The sequence below is a fragment of the Musca domestica genome, unplaced genomic scaffold (genome assembly GCF_030504385.1).
Source record: "Musca domestica strain aabys unplaced genomic scaffold, Musca_domestica.polishedcontigs.V.1.1 219, whole genome shotgun sequence".
Taxonomy (NCBI): domain Eukaryota; kingdom Metazoa; phylum Arthropoda; class Insecta; order Diptera; family Muscidae; genus Musca; species Musca domestica.
In genome coordinates, this window is record NW_026712261.1 from 474,847 (window position 1) to 500,197 (window position 25,351).

At 34.9% G+C, this 25,351-nt stretch overlaps 1 protein-coding gene across 2 annotated transcripts in view; it reads left to right on the forward strand.

Moving 5' to 3' along the window:
* LOC131802577 (G protein-activated inward rectifier potassium channel 3-like) overlaps nucleotides 1-25,351 on the forward strand; it is a 104,660-nt gene that overhangs the window by 24,160 nt on the left and 55,149 nt on the right. Inside the window, exon 1 of one of the 2 annotated variants that reach the window (XM_059122902.1) lies at nucleotides 19,451-19,822. The exons of the other annotated variant lie outside the window; for it this stretch is intronic. Coding sequence (XP_058978885.1) covers nucleotides 19,773-19,822 — 50 coding nt within the window. The 5' untranslated portion in view covers nucleotides 19,451-19,772. Of the gene's footprint in view, nucleotides 1-19,450; nucleotides 19,823-25,351 lie in introns of those variants that run through there. 2 annotated transcript variants of the gene reach the window in all.

Here is a 25,351-nt window from a genome sequence, read left to right on the forward strand (position 1 = left end):
AAGCACGAAAAATATTCGTTCTTACATATCAGGTGAATTGTTGCCACAGTATTTTCGGCATATTATATAAAGAAATATAATTCAGGTAGGGACATTGTTATTAAGAAAAAATTAAGTTCGGTCAGGCCAAGCTTTTAATACCCTCCGCCTTAGGGTAAAGGAAACATTAGAACTCATTATGACCCACAAAAACAAATTTTTGGACATATTCATGGGAAAATTTGCCAAAAATCGTCAAAATGCCGAATATCGGGAAATACGGCTATGGGGCTATACAAAAACGTGGACCTATACATGCAGTGTTTCGCCACCGAAGCTAGAACCCATTATGACATACAAATACCAATTTTCACACAAATTCGTGAACAAATGTGGCAAAAATCATGAAAATACCGAATATCGGGAGGTACCGTTATATGGGGACTATACCAAAACGTTCGTGTGGCGAATATATATATATATATACAAAAACGTATATACAATTTTTTAGTGAAAATGTAAAAGGAAGAACTTTTCTAGATCAAATTTCATTGTCTCTGAACAAAGGATATTTGGATATTTAATATGTTCCATAAAAAAAATCATTAATTCTTGATAATACCTTCATTATTTTTGAAAAAATTACACCCCATTATATATATATATATATATTTTTTTTTTTTTTATATATTTTTTTCAAAAATAATGAAGGTATTATCAAGAATTAATGATTTTTTTTTATGGAACATATTAAATATCCAAATATCCTTTGTTCAGAGACAATGAAATTTGATCTAGAAAAGTTCTTCCTTTTACATTTTAAACGGGTGATTTTCACTTGGATTGGAGACGTATTAAATTAACAGTAAAATATCAAACACATAATATTTACATGTAGTACATAAATTTCAATGGTATTTTTTTTCACAATTAAATTTGAATAGAAGGAGATGCTTTTTCGCATTTTTTGAGATATATAAGTATTCAAAATGTTGACCCGTTGTGGTAGATAAGTGATTGATATATTCCATCTTCACATCAGATCTTGTGTTGGTAAAAATATTGGGATGTGTAAAATTTGAGGACAATCGAACCCTTTTTTATACCCTACACCATTCATAGTATGGAGGGCACGTTATATTCGTCATTCCGTTTGTAACTCTTCGAAAAAGTATCAGCGTAAAATTCTAAGACGATTTAGCCCTTTCCGTCTGTCCGTCTGTTGTAATCACGCTACAGTCAAAACGAATTATGATAGGAAGCAAAAAATTTGGGCAGGCAGATCAAGTTCGAAGATGGGCACGATATCGTATAGCCCCCATAGAACGGTTCCACTCTATATTCGGTATTTTGATGATTTTAGCCATATTTTCCAATGGAATTGTGTGAAAATCCACACAAGCAGTTATTTCTGGGTACTTTACCCTCTGGAAGAGAAATGTTAATATAGGTCCACGATATCCTATACCCCCATATAACGGCACCTTCCAATATTCGGTATTTTCATGTTTTTAGCCAGATTTTTCAATGGAATTGTCTGAAATTCCACACAAGGTGTTCCTTGTGAGTACTTTACCCCCACAGCTTCCAATGGAATTGTCTGAAAATCTACACAAGGGCACTTTGGGCACTTTACCCCCTGAAAAAAGATTGTCTATATAGGCCCACGATATCGTGTATCCCCCTTATAATGGCACCTTCCGATATTCGGAATTTTGATGATTTCATCCATATTTTACAATAGAATTGTCTGAAATTCTACACAGGAAGTTATTTGTGAGTATATTACTACCCGAATGAGAATTGTCTATATAGGTCCACGATATCATATATCCCCTATGTAACAGTTCCTCCCGATATTCGGTATTTTGATGATTGATTTTTCAAATTTCTTCCAAATGGTAGAGGGTATAAAAAATTCGGCGCGGCCGAACTTTGTCCATTTTCACACCTGAATATTAGAATTTACCAATTTTGAACAAAATCGGATGATCACTTCTCGTTCTGTACGGTAATTTTTTTTCTTTGAAAATGTTGACCTTTTGATAGAAGGAGTAGACCGAGCTCGATCTAAGTTTGGCAATAATGTTACGATGTACAAAGTATTGACCAAATCGGAAACTCCCTTGCGCACTAGCCAGACAGAAAGACGGACGGACGGACATCTTTAGATCGACTCTAAAAGTCCTGAAACGGATTTGGTTTAAAGAGACTCAGGTCTTAAGCCGTTACTTAGACGAGGTACATTTTGGCCGTATCAAATGATATATACCCTCTGTACCCATATGACTGAGGGTATAACAAATGCGTTGAAGAGAATTGTCACCAAGCTGTACCAGAAAAAACCTTTAATAGTGGAGTTGCATGTGTTTGTGGATTTTTATACTAGTAGACGAAGAGAGTAAAAAGACAATACAGACAGTACAACCACCAATTCTGTCTAAGCCCAGCAAGCATTTGCATTTTTGCTTGCTGAGTGTTGAGCTGTCGATGATGCAATGATGTTACACACTATGATCATGGGGAGAGTCGTTGTGTGTGTGCGGAAGCAATTGCCGACCCCCTTTTTATAAAGTCCATAGCAACATCAAAAACGTTTTTGTTCTTTAGACGCACAACTCATTGTTTTTTTGCACACAATTTCATCATTAGAGTTTACTCTTACTCAATTTTAAACATTTTGACTTCATTCCTTTTTTCCAAAGAGGTTTACCCGCTAACCTATAAAGAACAATATCCTATAAAAAATCCTATAAAATATTCCAGCTTGGTCCACGTTTTGAAAAAGCCTAAATTTAACTTTGGTATGTCGAAGCCCCGATAACTATTAAATAAATGTAATATTTTTTGACATATGAAAACGTTAACAACAACCCATTTGACTATTATATAAAATCTATTTATTTTTCCAAAAAAGAATCACGATCTTCTCCCTTCTTTAAGAAAACACAATTTCCTTTTGTTAGAAAGATCAAAATATTTTATTGGAGACAGATGTTGACAAAATTACCCCCAAAAAACCTTACGTTTATTCCCCTGGGGCAAAATTATTCTTGCCGACACATTGAATTTCCATGGAAAATCCAAAAAAGCACAAATTAATTGAAGTGCTGAATTGCGCATGAATTGTGATTTTCTTTGTAAAGAAAAATCCATCATCTTTATTGACAATGTCTGCTGCGTATATTGGCTGTTAATGCAACCAACAAAAAAAGTGGCCAAGCAAAGAAAGCATGGCCATAAACGTTTTATCGTTACACATAAATGGACTGTCTAGAAAGATATGGACCAAAGCAAGCAAAAAAGCGACAAGAAATCTTATTTCCATTAAAGATGAAATTTTGGCAAATTTCCTTCAGTGCCGATGCTGCTGCTATTGCTTTGATTTTGGATTTTTTTACAGAACGTTTTATTTTTTATTTTTTTTTCTCTATCGTCACACACATACAATTTTCGGGGTAAACTTGAACTTTTCAAAAATATTCACAAAATTGTTGGCTTTTGGCCAATTATAACAAATAATTAATAATTTTTAAAGCCTTAATAGAAAAAAATGAAATCACAACAAACAATTTGTATAGATCATCAGAACATCTTTAGTTTGCCAAGCGATTTCCAGACAATTGAGTGGGCACTGCAACGCCGCCAGCACCAGCAGAGACCAATTTCGTTTCTTTAAGGCCGTTAATAAACACATTGACGGAGAGGGTTAATATTTTGACTTGACTTTTATTAATTATTCATCAATAGCTCGTTTTTCTGTGTGTATATGTTTTTCTTTTTTCTTTCGCGAAAAAACCAAATGTTATTGAAATTTCTGCAGATAATAAATCTTTTTTAAAAATTCTTTAATTAAAATAATAAATCAAGTGAGATTTTGGAAAATGAGTTATAGTGAAATTGGAACTATTTTGGTAGGTTATTTTAGTTTAGGAAGAGAAATTTGTTTAATTTATTTAATTGCTTGCGGTGGGGGGAATTTTGCAATGTTTATATTTGATTACCAACAATTTTTTTACATTGTAGGAATCTCGGATATGTATTTTAGAATGATTATTAAAAATAATTATTATATCCTTCATCGTAGTATGAAGGGTTAATTTGGAAAACGAAGTATACTTGTCCGTGGTGACACATGGCAAGAACATGTGTCACACTTAGCATTACTAGCAATGACAACTACCTAACCTCGCTTTTCACTGTGTAACACAAACAGTAATAACAGGACCAATCCAACAGATTACGAAAGTGGAGCTAAAAATAGAAGTAACCTGAATAGAGGGGGTCCAGTTCCCCTATCTTCTGCACTTCTTGAAATTTTCGATGTAAGATTTATGGTCAACAATTTTAGCCCTTAAGTTTGTCAACAAAGAGATCTTTTTAGACCCTTTCTGTAAATATGTTTAAAAACTCCCTTTAAATGGGATCGTAGCAAATAAATATGTTTTACAAATATATTTGTCATCACATTTTCATATACAGGGTGAGATAAAAAAACTGTAACAATGTCAAACGCCATAATGTTTACATTTTTACATTTTTTTTAGTGATTGTGAATGAATGTCAGATAGCATCATATTTTAGAATAAGTTTAGATTTGTTCGAACTGATCACCTTTGGAACGAATTATGACCTTCAAACGGCCAATGAAACCGTCACACGCTGCCCGAATGTTGCTCTGCGGTATTTTGGTCCATTTCCGGCGAAGCGCTTGCTTGAGGTAATAGGTATTTTGTTATTTTTTAGTGCCAACCTTGCTTTCCAAAATATTCCAGGCACAATAGTCAAACGGATTGGTATTCGGAGATTTTGGTGGCCATTGTGCGCTGGAAATGTAGCGAGGAACCTCATTTTGTAACCATTCTTGGGTGGCGCGTTCTGTATGCGATGGTGCTGAGTCCTGTTGGAATGTCCAAGGTATGCGGCCAAAATGAAGAATATTTTCACGATAATATTCGGCATTTATTCTGATGCCACGGTCGATTAATACGTGCGGAGAGCGATCATCGGATGTTGTGGTGTCCCACACCAACACCAAGGTCGGCGCTTGAGTTCTGGTGGCTAACCGAAGTTGCACATTTTCAGCTGACTTCTTTGGCAAGTAAACATGATCATTTTGTTTGTTTACAAACTGCTGGATAACGAATGTTTTCTCATCGGAGAAAACCACTTTCGGCAGTTCACCACTTTCGGCCAAGCGAAACCACCTTTTAGCTCTTTTGAATCTGTTTTCCTTCTGTTGCGGTGTATGTTCTTGCACTTTTTGGAATTTCAATGGCTTTACTCCGAGCTCATTTTTAATTATTTGCCGAATGGAATATTGCGATATGTTCAGCTCATTTTACGAGAATTTACATGTGAATAAATGTTTTGTGTCTCGTACCATCGCTCGCTACCGCGATACTGGTAGCGTGGCTCGACGTCAAGGAAGTGGACGGAAGAAAACAAAAACATCTGCAGAAATGGTTCGAAAAGTAAAGAAGCGACTTGATCGAAACCCGCGTCGCAGTGGCTCGTGAGCTGAACATATCGCAATATTTCATTCAGCAAATATTGAAAAATGAGCTCGGGGTAAAGACATTGAAATTCCAAAAAGTGCAAGAACTTACACCGCAACAGAAAGAAAATAGACTCAGAAGAGCTAAGGAGTTACTTCGTTTGGCCGAAAGTGGTGAACTGCCGAATGTGGTTCGAAAACATTCGCTGTCCAGCAGTTTGTAAACAAACAAAATTATGGTGTTTACTTGCCAAAGAGGTCAGCTGAAAATGTGCACCTTCGGTTGGCCACCAGAACTCAAGCGCCGGCCATGATAATGGTGTGGGCTGCCATAATAGTCGATGGTCGCTCTCCGCTCGTATTAATAGACCGTGACATCAAAATAAATGCCGAATATTATCGCGAAAATATTTTGGCCGCAGCGACGGTTTCATTGGCCGTTTGAAGGCCATAATTCGCGCCAAAGATGACCAATTCGAGCAAATATAAGCTTATTCCAACAATTTGAAAATAAAATCTAAAAACAATGTAAAAATTGTGGTGTTTGATTTTGTTGCAGTTTTTTTATCTCACCCTTTAGCTCACATACAACAAGACCTCCCGATATTCGGTATTTTGGTAATTTTAGCGACATTATTAACATTATTTGTTTCAAATTTCGCATTTAAAGTTCGAAATGGATACTACAACCAATGACGGAAAATTTTCTTAGCAGGTCAACGTCTTTGTATAGGCCACATATAACGGTTTTTATGTCAGGGATATATCTCGTTGGATTTTTTTGAAAATTTTCATGTTTCAAGTTAGTTGTTTTTTGATATTACAATATTTCAAATTGCTAAGATCCCGTTTAAAGGGAGTTTTGAATCGTATTAAAAAAAAAAAAAAACAAAAAAAAACAAAAATACCAAAGGACCTTTATTGGCTCGCTAATTTTTGATTCGAAATCCTCTTATTTAGATCTGCATTATTACCGAAAAAACTGTATACTTAAAACCAACGTATTCCAAGGAATCTTAATCCAAATATTTCTAAAATATGTGTAAGAACTTCTACGAGTATTTAGGTTCCTTTTCGAAGTAAAGTTTAAACGCCGATGCAGGTGTCTTTTAATTTTAGCTCTACCTATGTAATCTGCAATCAAATTATGGGGATTTTTTCAATTATAAGAATCTAATTTTAACAGCCTCGAATTTCTAAACCACATATCTCCCAACACTATTGCTTATTTCTTTCGTCTAATTTTTGGGTTAATATTGAATCACATCACTCAAATTTAAAATTCATTACCTTTTAATGAACCATTTGCAAAGATATACATATTTGAACAAACGCGCCAACATGCGTCATTACATTAAAATTATTAATAATAATATTATTAATGAGGCTATTCAATGAATTACATTGATGATGTATTTTTTTCTTCGAAAAATGTTGTAAAAAGCATTTAAAGTGGTTCATGGAATATCTTTTAAATAGGCAAATGACTCTGAGCAATTGCAAATTCTCTAATGTATAAACAATGGAGAAATTGCTTGATATCTTGATATTGATATCTGCAAAATTATAAGCATTTGTTGTTATATTTTGGAGATAGTTTACCAACAGGTATAAGGTTTTTTCATGATTATGAGATAAAGCTTTTTATCATAACTTGGAATTGATTTCTCGTATATAGCCATCTTTTGTTTAATTTTCAAGGACTAGTCTATTATTAGAATATATGGTTAATTCACTTCGCTGGTAGTGTCATCCTAAATTAGATTCCAAATGTATCGAATATCCATCAATTGATTTATAATCAAAGTTATTAGTAGCATTTCATTAATTAACAACAAATATGAAGTATTTTTAGATAATCAACAGAAAATTCCATTCGATTTCCATAAATTATTAATCAATTAACAGTTATTCGAGCATTTTAGCGAATCATTCAGTGCTGATGTGAATAAAACCACAATCGATCATAAATGATTTCAAAATAAAAAAATCGATTTTTTGCCCGGCAAATTCTAGCAGCTGATTCTCTAATTAAATGACTTCTAATTTGCACTAAAGGAAAGGAAATTCAATAGCATAAATGCTTTGTGTAATATTAAATCCAATTATTGACATAAAAACATGTTAACACGAATTTTAGTTGGACTGGGCCGAATATGCTCTTTGCCATATGGAAATTAGATTTATTGACAACTCGGCTATCTTTAAAATTCCTTAAATGGAAATTTCGTTTCACGTATGCTATACCTATATTGAATACTTTCTGAATGAACTTGACCTACCAACTGAAATCCGAAAAAAAAACCTTTGAAATTGGGGAAACCTCTCATATGGGGGCTATAGCAAAATGTGGACCTATATTAAAGCTACACCATTCACAGAGGGTACGAAATATCAGATTACATATGATTTGGATCTGGCCGAAACCTTTAAAATGCCGAATATTTGCAGTACCACATATCTTAAGAGTGCTTCAAACATTTATGCCGAATTGCATAGAAATGCCATCAATGTCCTTATGTCAATTGACCATTTGGCCGCAGACCTTGGAAATGCCAACAGGACTCAGCACCATCGCACTCAGCGAATGGTGCTTCATTTGTACCGCACAATGGCCACCAAAATCTCCGGATACCTGTTGCACTAAAAAATACCAAAGTGTCGACCACCTCAAACAAGCGCTTCGCCGGGAATGAACCGCAATACCGCTGAGCAACATTCGGGCAGCGTGTGACGGTTTCATTGGTCGTTTGAAGGCCATAATTCGTGCCAAAGGTTACCAATTGGACAAATTCTAAACTTATTCTAAAATTTTATGCTATTTCCGACATTTGTTGTTTTCATTCAATAAAATTAAAAAAAAATTAAATTATGGCGTTTGAATTTGTTTCAGTTTTTTATTTCACCCTGTGGGATGTGTGAAATATGAAGATAACCGGATGCTTATTTCGGATTTTATAATCGTTTTTCCAAAATTTGACCTTTCGTTGGAGAGGTACCAGAAGAAATGATCCGATCTCTACCATATTTATAACTGATCTTGTGTAGATAGCAATATTGAGATGTGCCAAGTCTGAACAGAATCGGATGTTAATTTCGCGTTTAATAAGCTTTATGGATATTCAAATAAGGAGGGTGGTACCAGAAGGAATAGATCGATATATTCCCTATTCTCATCAGACCTTTGGTTAATAAAAATATTGTGATATGAAAAATTGGAAGACAATCGGACTCTTACATAACATTTTAAAAGAGTTATAATTATTCAAAATTTTGGAGAGGTACTTGTTGGAGGAAACCAATATTGCCCATTTTCGTTGAAGCAAAATCGGATTATCGCATTATGCAGTAAAATATTTTTTCTTTTTTTTTTGGAGAAATTCGATCTTTTATGGAGGATTTACCAGAAGGAGTGGACCAATATTGTCGATATACCAGGTTTGGACCAAGCCGATATTCCCTTCGATTAGGCTCGTTTTGGCCGTATCAAATGACATATGCCCTGTTTAGTCATATGGCTGAGGGTATAATTACGATTTTAAATAGTCATAGCGGAGCTGGGAAGGATCCCTTATGTTATGCACTCCTATTCTTTTCCAACAGTTATCCAAGTTCTTTTCTTTCTTCGTTTTGACAAGACTAATATTTCAGTACTTGGAGAACCCCTGGACTATCGACGAAAAAATCTATGAACTTTGAGTTATTGTAAATTATTATCGATGTCTGATAAAAATGGCTTGCCACAAATTTCTCACGAACAATAAGCATTCTCTTGGCCATATACAATTTAGATTAAATCCATATCTTTCTTACACTCAAAATTCGTCATACGCCTGTGTGTAATTCGATACGTCACAAATAATTTTAGCCGCATTTTGTAATCGATTTAAGGCTAACAAGCTCTGTGCACTCAGCGCCGCGAAATTTCTTCGTTTTGATGAATCAAATACCCGGCCAGTTATCACCTGATTGATTTTGACGAATTGCCCATGGGTCATAAATCGTGTCCAAAAAATCATAATTTTATAACCCATCTCCGTTTCGAGTGTTTTACAACTGACACATTTTTTATGATGGCTAAGAAAGAAAAGCCCCTCCAAAAATGGCAATTCATTCTCTAACGTCTAACGGGTGGGTGTGATTTTGGGGTTATTCTTTTATCACATTTATTTTGAAATGAAAAGATTTGTGATGGTCTTTTGACTTCTGAAATGTTCCAGTTGTGATTTAATTTAATTTTATTACCACCTCGTAACTGTCTTGATTGGGTAACGTCTAATAAATCATTCATTCATTCGTTGGGTCGGCGTAGAATTTTTTTTGATAAATATACGACAAAAGACATTGACGACGTCAACGACAATCATGGGAATGTGTTTGTTATCAGCAATAGGAAATTAATATTTCTATTTTGAAACAAAAGAAATTGAAGAAAATTGAAGAAAGGTTAGTGGAAAATACCTTTGAAAACATTTCTTGTTGTTTGAAATTACTTATTTAAATAAAAATTATTAATTGTAGTTCGATTCGGAGCATGGAACTTCTTTGCTAAAACAATTAAATTTCAGTATAATATTTTTAAACAAGTAAGCAAAGGCTACAGTCGAGCGGGGCCGACCGTTGAATACCCTACAACACTATAATAAACGATACAGTTTATATATATTTCCAATTTAATTAACGAAATAGCCGGAAGTGCGTCTTTCCTGTATTTGTGAATTCTCCAAAAAGTCACTGGAATGGACATTTTCGTTTTTTGTCTACAAAAGTTGGCAAACTCCTTCACACATTGAATATTTTTGAATGGCCATCCAAAACTGCTTGGCTTTTGCAATGCCCGGTAACCCCCATTCAAAAGTGCGTGAGAATCGGGCGATAATTACGACCTGCTGACAATTTTGCAGTTTTTTGGTCCATTTCAACCTCTAAATATATGGCGATCATCTCCAAAAAGAGTAGGCTTTTATTCTGAACCTCATCTTATCTCCATGCAAAATTTCGTAAGGATCGGGCCATAAATGCGATCTGTATATGATATCCTGATATCCCAACTACTTAGTTTTGTTAGCTGTAGGAATATTACCAAATGTTGAATTCAAAATGAAAATATGCCAAAAATATGACAAAATTGAAAAAATATGAAAAAATGTTACAAAATCAATATTTTCATCTTTAGAGAGATATTTTTATGTGATTTTTTAGACGTTTTTTCTTTCCTATCAAGAGGCCATTCTGAATTAATGAGAACTGTCGAAATCAGTTCAGCCGTTCTCGACATATAGGAAATCTTTCAAGCATATCTTCTTTGATAGACATATATATCTCACATATTTTGCTATATAATCGATTTGATGGATGTTAACATCAATGTAAAGATCAGAAGTAACCTTGTCATGGCTTTGCGATTTCGCCGGGATTTAAAATTTTCGCGGTTTAATGAAAAATTTTGAATTTTTGTCAACACAAAATATATGGTCTATTTTACCCGCTAAATATTATCTGATGACCACCCAAATTGGTAGGCTTCTTCCCCGCCCTAAACTCTAGCTACATGCGAAATTCCGCGTCGATTGGTCTATAATTGCGACCTGTATAGCTACTGCAAAGTCCGACATTTTTTCAGTATTTGGTCCATTTCAACCCCTAAACAGTTGGCGATCATCTCCAAAAGAAATAGGGTTCTATTCTGACCTTAACCCCACCTACATTCTAAATTTCGTGAAGATCGGGCCATAATTGCGACCTGTAGAGTGATTACAAATTAACATGGACAGACGGACAGACGGACAGACGGACGGACGGACATACATAGGTAGATCGACTCAGCTCGGCGAGCTAGGAAGATCCATATATTCTTTCCTATGTGGGAAACCAATATTTCGTGGTGTTACATAAATTCTGGCCCAATCAAACTTATAATACCCCCAACACATAGTGTTGTAGGGTATAAAAATTGTTGCATGTGGTTAGGCGTTTATATAGCGAAAAAGGCACATATTAGGTGAAATATTTTTAAATTGTTCAGTACCAACAAGTAAACCAGTAAGGAAAGATCAAAAGTCGGGCGGGGCCAACTATATGATACCCTACACCAATATGCGGTATCCGATATCTGGTACCAACTATTAATGTTGTGGAGGGCATATTACGCTTGTGAGGGTCTTAAGACCCCAAATCGGATGAAACATATTTATGTGAGCTATCGCCATATCTAAACCGAATTTCACAAAATTTGAATTATTTGTTTTTAGGATGAATTCAGTCGGAAATGCCTAAATTCAGCCCATTTTGGCTGACATAGCCACAATAAACCCGAAATCGGTTGAAGATGTATATGGGAGCTGTATCCAAATCTGAGCCGATTTTAATCAAATTTGGCAGAGGTATTTCTGGGCTGTACCTGATATCAACGATTATTTCTGCAGAGGGCATATTACGCATGTGAGTGACTTTAACACCAAATCGGAAGATACATATATATGGTAGCTTTAGCTATATCTGAACCAATTTTCACCAAAATTTTAAGCACTTGCTTTTGGGCTAAATTCCGTGCCAACTATGCAGCCCATTTAGGCTGATATTAGCCATTTGGTGCACAATTAACCCGACATCGGTTGAAGATATATATTGGAGCTATAGCTAAATTTGATTCTAATCAATTTTAATAGGGTTCGTCCTTATGCCAAACAAATATTGTTTGGAAAATTTAATCTCCATCGCATAATAAATGCCACCTGCATTTTGTTCACAAAAATACAAGGACAAACGGACGGACGGACAGACGGAATGATGTGCATAAATCGACTCAGAAAGTGATTCAATGAAGATCCTCAAAAGTAACTATGGGTTTAGAGGGTGAGATAAAAAAAAAACTGCAACAAAGTTAAGCGCCATAATTTTCACATTTTTTTTTAAATTTCATTGAATGAAAGCAAAAAATGTCGGAAAAAGCGTCAAATTTAGTATAAGTTTAGGTTTGTTCGAATTGGTCACCTTTGGCTCGAAATATGGCCTTCAAACGGCCAATGAAACCGGCACACGCTGCCCGAATGTTGCTCTGCAGTATTTTGGCTCATTCCCGGCGAAACGCTTGCTTGAGGAGATCGACACTTTGGTATTTTTTAGTGTTAATCTTGCTTTCCAAAATACTCCAGACACAATAGTCCAACGGAATGGTATCCGGACATTTTGGTGGCCATTGTGCGCTGGAAGTGAAGCGAGGAACCCCATTTTGTAACCATTCTTGGGTGGCGCGTGCTGGGTGCGATGGTGCTGAGTCTTGTTGGAATGATTTCTGGAAAATTCTCATCAAAATGCTTTTGTACGCTTGCAAACAATACAAAGAGCTGTCACGGGAATAATTTTAACAGATGTCGGACGAGTGGCTTAGAAATGACAGCAGTTTGAAGTTGGTTGCAGTTTTTTCATCTAACCCTGTATGGGAGCTATCTGAATTTTAACCGCTTCTCACCAATTTCAATAGGGTTTCTCCTTCAACTCAATCGGATAATATATGCAACCTGCATTTTGATCACAAAACGACGGACAGGCGGTCTGGCATGCATAAATCGACTAAAAAAGTGATTCTATGAAGATCCTCAAACGTAACTATGGGTCTATCTCGCTTCCTTCTCAAACAAATGCACAATGGCATTATAGTACCCATTACGAATCTTAAATATGTTTTTGGGGTGCTATACGAAAGCGTGGACCTGCCTAAGTAATTTTTTGTCAAAGGTTGTAGTTCCCTTAAAATCTTTCAATATGAAATTTGAAACGAACCCGGTCTATAATGTCGTTAAAATCATCAAAATACCAACTATCGGGAGGTAACGTTTTAGGGAGACTATACGAAAACGTGGACCAACATGACCCATTTTCGAACTTAACCTGCCTACTGAAAAAAAATACATGTGTGTGCTAAATGTTAGCCTTCTGTTTCAATTCGTTAAAAAGATAAGCGTGATTATAACAGACTGACGGAGATCGGTAAATCGACAAAGAATTTTACGCTGATCAGGAATTTATACTTAGTTGGGATATCGAGGAGTTACAAACGGAACGACAAAGTTAATATACCCTCCATAGTATGCTGTTATAAAAACGAATCTTTCTATACAAACCCCAGAACAACTCCCTCGCCACTTGATCTTAAAAGAGTTTTATTATGTCATGGGTTTCAAGAGTGGTGTTGAGATTGCAGTTTACTCTTTTTACTGACAATACGTATTTAGTGTTGGTTTGGGAGTTGGGATTGCTCCTCCTCATAAATAAATATAAACATTTCCCTAAATAATTAATTACCCTTCATCACCAGACGACCTTCGTTTTCGTATTAAACACATTAACATTTTATCTAACATCCAAATAAAATATCTTAAATATTCACATTTCCAATCTCCCCAAGACGGGTTGACACATTCTATGGGGATTCTAGGAAAAACGGGACCAATGATATGCAAATAAGAAAAAAAAAAAAGAAAACCCTCACAGGCACCTGGAAGGCAGCTGAATGATAATATATTTCGTGGAAAACGGAATTAAAAACGTGAACACATGCTGCAACAATTACATAGTCTTTTTAAGGAGGATGTGATTAAAATCTAAGGAGGATAAAAAGGGAATCAATGAGGAGGAAACAATTCGCAACGAAAAAAAGAGATATGTTAAATTAGAAAAGGTTAAATTTATAACTAGCAACAAATCGGTAACACACGCACACACACACCTAGCATCACCTGCAGTTTAAATGGCGCCTATGGCAACAGCATCCTTGCCACTAGCAAAGTTAGCTGTTGTGTTGGATCAATGTGTGCCACCAATGTGAAAAAGCGTTCCACATTCCCTAGCAGCAAAACTGTTTTGATAAAGCGTCAATAGCGCGCAATATTTGAGGTTTATTTTCCGATTTTTTGTTTTTGCCTTCTTTTTCGCATTTGTAATCGCAGCAATGAATATTTATGACCGCCCATAAGCGCACCGCATGAGTATTTGTCATACGCCGCGGCGTGTGGTGTTAGGGACACACACAATTTTGTTGTTATTCTACCTATTCTCTTCTTTCAATAGATGAAAGTGGAGCGGTGAACGGTAGGCATGTTTGGCGTTCGATTATTTCGTGCATTTGTTTGTTGTTATTTTCTTTTGTGTTGTTTTGGTCAAAGCATGCGGTTGGTTCACACTTTGGCAGCGTCGCCGCCATACCTTTTGGGTTTTCTTCTTCCACTTTTTTTTTATTGATGTGTGGTAAATTTTTGTGGGTTTATTCGATAAGACAGTGGTATGGAGGTTATTGTTATTATTTTCTTCGAAATTACTGTGACATTTATTTCTTTAAAAATAATTTTTGGAAATTTAGAAAATTTCATTTTTCACATAAAACACGTTTACAACTTATCTCTGGATTTCGTGGAATTTTGATATCTGAAAGTCATTGCCATTGGGCAAATTCAAGTATTTCTACTCCGATGACACTAAAAGACACAGAAAAAAAATTTTGGTTCGGATTTGTCTATGTAGATCATTAACGTTATTTCTTTCCTATTTGAAAAATAAAGCTTACATTAATTTTTAATTTTATTTTTCCAGGTAATTTGGATTCGATTTGTATAATCACTTGTTGCACATTTACTTTTACTGGTAAGTGAGGTCAGATTTAATAATATATAATAATCCACAGAAAGCAATCAGGAAACATCTTAAATATACATGCCTATAACCCATTTATACCACCCGAGATGTTCAACTGCACTAAAAGGTATTTTATATTTTGCACCCACTATGGCGTATGCGTGCTTCAATACTCATACCAACCAAAGCACTGCCTGACAAAGTTTGAATACGGTTTAGTATTATAATAGAGATATTCACATATCTCCTTAATATCAAATTACAGCTGCTTCAATTTAAAATATTAATTCTATCGAAAATTTGGAGGTAGGATTACATATGGACTATTTTAACCTAATGGGGTTGAAGGCGAAAATTTCGACGATTTGCAAACGAAATGAACATTTATATAACTTCCTACTATTAGAGCAACACTATCCAACTCATCGTATACGCTGTGTCATAATGTATACGCCCTATAGTATTATTTTCTACAGATTTCTCTCAAGCACTTTCAAAATATCCGAATTTAAGAAAGAATGAATGAATGTTCGTAGAGACCTGGCGGTAAAAGTGATAGAGCTTTTCGGGACAATAGAACACCAATTAATCCAGCAGAGGGGCTCATAAGATCAAAGTTCGACACTGTACTGTACGGTCGTGTTTGTGTTTCGCTCCTATAAATTTACAATTTTTTCGCCTCGTCGCAGCAAAATCATCATATAATCTGAGCCATTGATCTCTCACAGTTTCGCCAACATTGTGTGCTATCGAGTATTCGCATTTCTTTGTGATGTTAAGCAGTTAGAAATACAAAACAAAAACCAACATTGATAAATTTTACCATTTCCTTTTATGCTTTCATTCGTAAAAAACATAAATAGAAGTGCTCTCGTTATCTTTAGTTGCTGTTGAACCTACCTGTTCATACACAAGTACGTACGTCATCTCGCATTCTGTTTTTCGTTGATCGTACCTGTTCACTGGCTTGAACTTGTGAACCTGTTATCTTCCCTGCTATCGTTGCGGTGTGTGTCCTGGATTGACTAACCTGTTTACATCACCCTGTTTCACTACATCAACTACATCACCCTGTTTCACTACAACACCCTGTTTTTGCTGTATCAACCTGATTAAAATCCTGTTACACCGTTTCCATCGCAAATAAGTTCTCAAAGTCCAAAGGAAACAAACAAAGTAATTTATTGCACAGAAAGAGAAAGGTTTATCCGATTTTGCTCCAGCTTTGCGAATCCTAATATTGGGGTCAGTGCTACGACAGGAGCGAAAATGGACAATGTTGTTCCACTCCATCAAGTACCTCCCCCACAAAGGGTCAACATTTTGAATAATTACAACTCTAACAAAATGTGATGTAGGAGTCCGATTGTGTTCAAATTTTACACATCTCAATAATTTTATTAACCCAAGGTCTGGTGTGAAAATAAGATTTATCGGTCAACTCCTTCTGGTACCTCCCATCCGTTCGAAATTTTTAAAAAATATATTTTTTGCACAGAAAGAGAAAGGATAATCCGATTTTGCTCTAACTTTGCAAATAATAATATTTGCGTAAGTGATAGGTCAAGTGTGACAATGGGCAATATTGGTCTACTCTATCAGGTACCTCCCTCACAAATGGTCAAAACTTTGAATAATTACAACTGTCATAAAATGTGATGTAAGAGGCCGATTGTCTTCAAATTTCACACATCCCAATATCTATATTAACCCAAGGTCTGGTGTTAAGATGGGCAAAATTGGTTCATTTCTTCTGGTACCTCCCCCACAAATGGTCGAAATTTCCAAAAATATAAATATATATTTTCTGCACAGAAAAGGAAGCAATAATCTAATTTAGCTCTAATTTAGCAAATCCTAATATTTGCGTCAGTGCTAGGTCAGGTGCGAAAAAGGACAATATCAGCCCACTCCATCAAGTACCTCCCCCACAAAGGGTCAAAATTTTGAGTAATTATAACTCTTATAAAATATGGTGTAATAGTCCGATTGCCTTCAAATTCCACGTATCCTAATATTTTTATGAACCCAAGATCTGGTATTAAGACGAAATATACCGGTCCAGTCATTCTGGTACCTCCCCTACAAAAGATCGAAATTTTGAATATCCATTAAGCTCATAAAACGCGAAATTAACATTCGATTCCATTTAGACTTGACACATATGAATATTTCTATCAACACAGGATCTGTTATAAAGACGTTAGAGATCGGTCCATTCCTTCTGGTACCTCCCCCACAAAGGGTCAAAGTTTTGAATAACTAAAACGTATATAAAATCCGAAATAAGCATCAGGATCTTTTTATATTTCAAATATTACATTATTTCTACTAACACAAAATTTGTTGTAAAGATGGGATGTGTCGGTCCTAATAAAGATGGTAGGGATCGGACAATTTCTTATTGTATCTCCCCCATATGGGTTTCAAAATTCTGAAAAACATAACGTTCAACGAAAGCGAAATAAGCATCCAACTCTCTTCAAATTTCACACACAAAAATATCTTTGCTAAAACAAGATCTGATGTGAAGATGCTATATATCTGTGAACCCCTCTGGTACCTCACCATCAAAGGGACAAAATTTTTAGTACTTTTATCTGTCATTAATTGCGAAACAACTCAGCGATTCTTTACAACTTGCTACATCTAAATATATCACTCTATGTCAGAAATCTGAGATGAATAACGAAATTTATGATTTTCCATAAAATTGGATATAAATGTTCGATTTTCTTATGTATATAATAATATTTATATCGTCTTCATTTAGATCCGATACGAAGTGGACAATTTTGACCCATTCTTCCCCAACCCACTCCATAGATGGTCAAGAGTTTGAAAATTCATAACAGAGATCAAAATATTTTAAAATAATCGAACTTTTTTGCTTGTTTTTCTAAATTTTATTGAATGAAAGCAAAAAATGTGGGAAATAGCATCAAATTTCAGAATAAGTTTAGATTTGTGCGAATTGATCACCTTTGGCACGAATTTTTTATTCTGATGCCACGGTCAATTAATACGAGCGGAGAGCGACCATCGCCTCTTATGGCGTCACACACCATCACCATGGCCGGCGATTGAGTTCTGGTGGCCAAGCGAAGCAACTCATTAGCTCTTTTGAGCTCTTGTACTTTTTGGAATTTCAATGGCTTTACCCTGAGCTCATTTTTCAATATTTGCCGAATGGAATATTGCGATATGTTCAGCCCACGAGGATTAGTTCGAATTGCAAGTGGAATTTTTCAAACAAAATTGTCGAATTATTATTGAAACGTTTCAAATTAACTGTTACGAATCGCAAAACAATAACACCGGAGTTTTCTGGTAAAATTCCTCATTTTATTAGACTAAATGTAAACACACTACCGGTGTAGGGAGGTTTTCCTCAAACGGTATTTTAGCGTACTAATTTAAGCTGTGAAGTCTTTTTAGCCAGTTACCGGAAATTGTGTCTGGAATATTTAGCTTTAGCTCTACGTCAATCATGATGATCAGCAATTTAATATGAAATAAATTCATATTAATTAATTTCACATCAAATATTTATTAAATATTTGCTAACTAATTATTTGCACCCCCCACAAACCACTGTCCCTGCTCCGTCTGTTTTGACAAATGATTTAACACAGCAGCTTAACATACTTTAACTGCTGACGCGCTGCTCTATTGTCGCTGTTGTGTTGCGTTGTTTTTTTCGGTTACCTTTATTCTGATATGTATTCTGTCCATATATATTTGTGTAGTTTGATTTGCTTTTAATTTGCAGCCCTTGCCCGTTACCTCCTCCATACCCTTTGGCGTTGAATCTTTTCACCACCTCGCCCCCTTTCACCTTTGTTCTTCCTTCCCGAACCCCATGAAATTTGTGTTTTTGTGATTTTTCTTTTGACGTTTTGTTTTGGTATGGCGTTGACGGTTACGCTGCGATGTCGATGTGGTTTGAACAATAAAAGATACGGACCTGTTGGATGAATTTTTCAGTTTAAATTTAAACGTCTTAAAGGTGGTCAGAAAACGTTCGTTGCGTGGTATTACGAAGCATTTAAACGGCGTGATCGTGTGTAAATAGTTTACAAATGCTGCGTTGACAAATTGGGCAAAGAAAAAAGATCAAAATGAAGCTGAAAATTGTGTAAAAGAAAGAAGAGGAAATTTATGTAAAAATTGTCATCAGTTAAAGAAGAAAGAAAAAAATTAAAAAAAAAACAAGAAGAAAAAAACCCAAAAACTATGTGTTGTAGTAAATTTTGTAAAATTAGCTATATTTTCGCCTATCCCACCAAAAAAAGAACGTATTTTTTGTTGTGTTTGTGACCTCTTCTCTTGTTTATGCACGAGTTGAGGAAAAAGTGTGATTCGGAAAAAAAAGTATTACAAATTCTCACAATTATTTGTCATTGGACTAGAAATAAATACGAAATAACCGAAATTTGTAATCAACCGCCAGCAGTATTATTAAGCCTTAAGTAGCTGAAAAGAAAATTTGAAAATTGATAAGAAACGACGCCAAGGAAGTATTTGCATAAATTGTATAATTTTACCCTTGCGTCGCCATCAGACTCAAGGAAACACAACTTGAAGAAAGCCCATCATTCCAACGCGAACGGCTGTTTTCTTTGTCTTCCCCTATTGAAAACTGGTGTATTTCATCTGCTGCACAATGAAACGCTTGATGACATGGGAACGTGATCTCGTCGATGCCATGTATGAGTAAGTGTGAAATTTTATATGCCCATTGTCATTTATTTCAATTTTTTTATTTGAATGGATTTTGTATCCAACTTCCCTTTTCACTTGGCTCACATTTCCCCATTTTTTTTTTTTTTTTTGGCATTTTGATGTCTTAATTAGCATGACTTAATTAGTTAGCAGACACCGCCATCCACGATATCGCCGCTATAACTTGTTTGATTTATCAGAAACATTTGTTTTGGCAATTTGTCATTTATTCAATTGGTTTGATTCAATATATCCAAGGGGTGTGCTTTTTTTGGGTTTCAGTTCCCCGCCATCGCCAATGCCATGCTATGGTGATTAATGCCTTTGAAAAGCGAAACGAAATTTCAATCATGGTCCATTGGCGTTTTTGTTCTCAGAATTTTGGGCATTATTTTTTTTTTTTTTTTTTTTTTTTTTTGATTTTCGATTTGCTAGACTTACTGACAGACAAATTGCCGTTTAGTTGCCGCTTATTGTCTGCTAAATACTAAGCGAATGGTCATAAAGATTTGTTTTATAGCGTTTGTGTTTGGAGTGTTTTAGTAGTGGGAAATTTTTATGAACGAATTTATAAGGCATTAATGAATCAATAATTTGATTAAGAATTGCCGATATTTTACAATAAAATAAGGAAGTTGAATTCAACGGATACCAAGGGTTATATATCATTATAATACAGTCAAAATGTGATTCATCGAAATCACTATAATTCAGAACCTAGGTCCTATGAGACGAAACCCATTTTAGGATATTGGAGTCGGTCTAGCCATGCCTGCTCTTGGTCCGGGATATCTAATTTCGTCCAATTTTGGCACTTCCTGATGTTGACCCATTCCTTCTGTTACCCCTCCTATATATAAACGATGAAGTTCAATCTTGGCACATCGTAATATGTACATAATACTTATGTTAAGTGCCAGAATGGATATTATTGGTCTACCCCTTTTATTAGCTCCCCCATAAAACTTAAAGTTTTGAAATCTGGGTCCGATTTCCTTCAAACTTAGTGCTTCTTTATATTTTGGTGTATTTTAGATCAAGTTTGAAAATCGAATATATTGGTCCACTCTTGTAGGTACCACCTTCACAAAATTTTAAAAATATTGCTAAAAAAAAACTAAATGTCATGTTGAGCGAAAGGATTTAGAATTGGCACTTAGTTATATCTCGAAAGTATACAATATTAGTCCCCTCATTCCTCTCGAAAAAGTCAACATTTTCAATAATAATAACCCTCTTAAAATGAGAAATGGTTCCTAATCTCCAAATATTTTTGTCAATCGAATATATGGGTCCACTTTTTTAGTACCCTCTCACCAAAGCTATAACAAATATACAACGAATGCCCGATTTAGCCCAAACATAGTCATATTTACATCAGGGTCGAACATGGAAACTATTCGCTCCCTGTTTCTCGTACTTGGTGCATAACACGACTGATGAGGCTTGGTTTTTGAAAAGGGTACGAAAAGTAAAAATATATTCAAAAATTGAATACCTTGTATTGGTTGTATTGGCCAAACGGAAAGAGCTAGAATTTGGAGTGAGAGTCACTGATGGATTGCAGGATAGTTGTATCAAAGTATTCTCGGAAATTCTACCTTAAAGGTTTCGAAAAGTTCTAAAACGGTACATGACATTTAAAATGGTACCACTTCGAATTATATGAACGGATAGAGCTAAAAAATTGGTATGAGAATCAAAGTTGGAAAGTAAGTTTGATGAATGAATGTAGTTTTGGAAATGTGTACTAAGAGTGCTAACTGTACTAAATAGTACTATATTTGGTACAATTTGGTATTAGCTTCATTGTTCATGTGTAGCCTGGACATGTGAAGATGGTTTCGGTAATGTGTACTTTAATTGAACGAAAAGTACTAAATGGTACTTAATTTGGTACTAGTTAAAGGGAGAGAGAGATAGAATTCTTAAATTTGATTCTTAAATTATAGATTGCGTATGTAATTGATATTTGATATTTGGTTTGGAATGCTTACTATATTTGTATGTCAAATAAAGTACTAAATAGTATTAAATTTGGTATAGGGTGAATGAATAGAGCTGAAATCCTGAAGTTAGATATAGATGTCACTGCTGACGACTTTGGTTATGATACCCCAGCCCATGTTCGATTATTCAAATATATTTTGACTTCTGTTATGATTATTCAAATTGTTGATCCTCTATACAGTAGGTTCCGAAGGAATGGGCCAACATTGTCCATTTCGTATCGGACCTAAATAAAAATGATGTAAATATTGCGACGTACCGGGTTTGGACTAAATTGGCGAAGAAGAAGTTTCATGCTTCATCTAATACAGATAAAAATATTGGTATGGGCAAAATTACAAAAAATGGACCTTTATATCGAAATCATAAATTGCATATTCATCTCAGGTTTCTCGTTGAGAAAAATATTTCGATATAGCAAGTTGTAAAGAATCGCAGACTTGTTTCGCAAGTTATGAAAGATGAAAGTATTGAAAATTGTGACCCTTTGTGGGTTAGGTACCAGAAGGGGTTCGCAAATATATATCATCTTCACAACAGATCTTATGTTAGAAAAAATGTTTCTGCGTGTAAAATCTGAAGAGCGTCGGATGCTTATTTCGCTTTCTTTGAGCGTTTTGTTTTTCAAAATTTCGAACCCTTTGTTTGAGACGTACCAAGTCTGAATGGAATCTTATGTTAATTTCGCGTTTTATGAGCTTCATGGATATTCAAAATTTTGACCCTTTGAGGGGGAGGTACCACAAGGAGTTAACCGATATGAGGCCTTGAGTTAAATAAAACTATCGTAATTTTAAGACAATCATACTCTTTAATCACATTTTAAAGTGTTATAATTATTCAAAATTTTGACCCTTTGTGGCGCAGGTATTTGATGGAGTGGACCGATATTGTTCATTTTCGCACTTGAATTTACACTGATGCAAATATTAGGATTTGGAACACATCGGTGTTGCGGCAAAATAGAATTGTCCTTTCTCTTTCTGTGCAATAAAGTATTTTTTTTTGTTTTTTGAAAATTTCGACTTTTTGTGTAGTAGGTGCCGGAAGGAGTGGACCGATATTGCCCATCTCCGAACTCGGTCTAAATTCGATAATATTATTATGATTTACCAAGTTTGAACCAAATCGGATACTCATGCCAGATAGACAAAGAGACCTAGGTTCTAAATCATTATTTCGATGAGACATGTTTTGGTCTAATCAAATGATACATTCCCTCTATAACCATTTGGCTGAGAGTATAATGATATCAATTTATTGATAGATACGGCCTGGATATCGTTCAAATAACTTCCTCCCTGTCCTTGGGATTGCATAGAAATTTTAATAAGGGCTGAAAATTTCGGTCAATTTGGAAGTCGTATAGCCAACTTAACTCTTAGGTTGGACAAAGAGACATAATGTGACAGCGAAAGGCTTTTAATGGTATCCATAATTATAAAAACAAATGTTTTGTTTCAAAAGAATATAACATTTTTCTCATGTCTATCGTAGTTGTCATCCATTTGATTTATTTCTTGCCTTGCCTTCCACACGAGTACATTTTTAAATTTTTGAGAAAAATCCAATGATGCATTTAAAAAATTTTCTGTCGAGTAAATCATTTCAAAAATATCCATTGAAAAGTAAAATTTACTACTGGCCTTTAAATATATTTTCCAATTAAAACTATTTTGCGTCAAAAAAAAAAAAAAAATATCCACAACAACGAAAGCATATCAATTAAACCAAAATAATTTCAGAACAAAAAAAAATTATTTCAAATATTATTAGATATTTTCATAATATTTACTTAAAGTACTTAAGTAAATTTATAAACAGAACATTTATTTGATTTAGAACAATATGAAACTAAGAAAAACAAAAAAACACTGGTCTTGGAATCCTTTCCTCAAAACTCTTGATCAATATAAACACTTAAAATTAACTCACTTTTATATCCACTATATTTTATATTGGGTATTGTAACAATACCCATTCTTAATTGGATTATTCTCTTTGATGTAATGAATTAACCAACAAATCTTAAAATATACATTTTCGAATTTATGTCAATCCGTGCGTAACCACACAGATGACAATAGGGAAACAGGCCCTGACATTTGTTAACACTTTACACAACAACAGCAACAAAAAAAACTCACAAAGTCCACGACAATTGTTTACAAATGAACAGAGGCGCGTAATTATTCGCCACATCCAATCTTTTTGTTTGTTTGGACAATCTATTGTGGTCTTGTTTGTAATATTCAATAAACACATCCACATCCACCCGATGGTATGCATGTATATATGTAAGTATATGTTGAGTAAACAAACAAATTCAATTAAATTGAAATTTATGCGCATAATTGTTTGCCATATTCACGCCCGCATCATGTACTCATCGTTTCATTTATTTGTTTTCTAGTTTAGATTTTTTTCTTTTGTTAACTGAAAGTAAATCGAATACAATGGTGGGAAGTGCTCTGAAATTTTGTTTATTTTCATAATCTGTAACACTTATTTTGGCACAGATTAGCTTAGGTTGGCACAAATGTTTGATTTGGGGACACGGCATTAATTTTTAATGTTGGGAATTTTGGATGCCACACCATTTTTCATCAAAGATAACGGATTTTAAATTCTGAGCTAGGAGGCAATTATTAAGAACTTTAACGAATTCGTGAAAATAAGTAGGACAATTCGTTATAAAATTTGTCTTTCCTGTGAAGATATTATATACATAGGCAAAACAAGTAAAAAAAGCTGTAAGTTCGACCGGGCCGAACTTTGAATACCCCGCACCATTTGGAACGAATTTTGCAATTTTCAAAAAACTAAAACCCCTTAAAAATTATGTTAAAATCTTAAAAATACCGAATGTAGCCGTTATATTAGGGTCTATACGACGATGTGGACCAATATTCAAATGCAAAACTTAAAAAATCGGTGAATTATGTAGCTAAATTCATCAAAACACCGAATGCAAGGAAGTACCCAAAATGCCCAAAATGTGGGCCTGCCTCCATAACGAACTTCAAATACCAAATTTGAAACAATTCCGAAAAATAATGTCGCTAATATCATCAAAATACCGAATACCTGTAGGTACCATTATTTGGAGGCTACACGAATACGTGAATCTGCACAAACCCTGTTTTTCTCATAGGCTGTAGTATCCGTTACGAACTTCAAGTACCAAAGTTGAAACAATTCCGGTAAATAATGTCGCTAAATAATCAAATTACCGCATATCGGGAGGTACCGTCACATGGGTGCTATACGAAGACATGGACCTACATGGCCAATTTTCTGTCTTAGGCTGTAGTAGCCATTACGAACTTCAAGTACCAAATTTGAAACAATTCCAGTGAATAATGTCGCTAAAATCATCAAAATATCGAATTTCGGGAGGTAGATTTATATGAGGGCTATACAAAGACGTGAACCCGCCCCAACCAATTTTCTGTCATAGGCTATAGTATCCATTAGAAACTTCAAATACCAAATTTAAAACAATTCCAG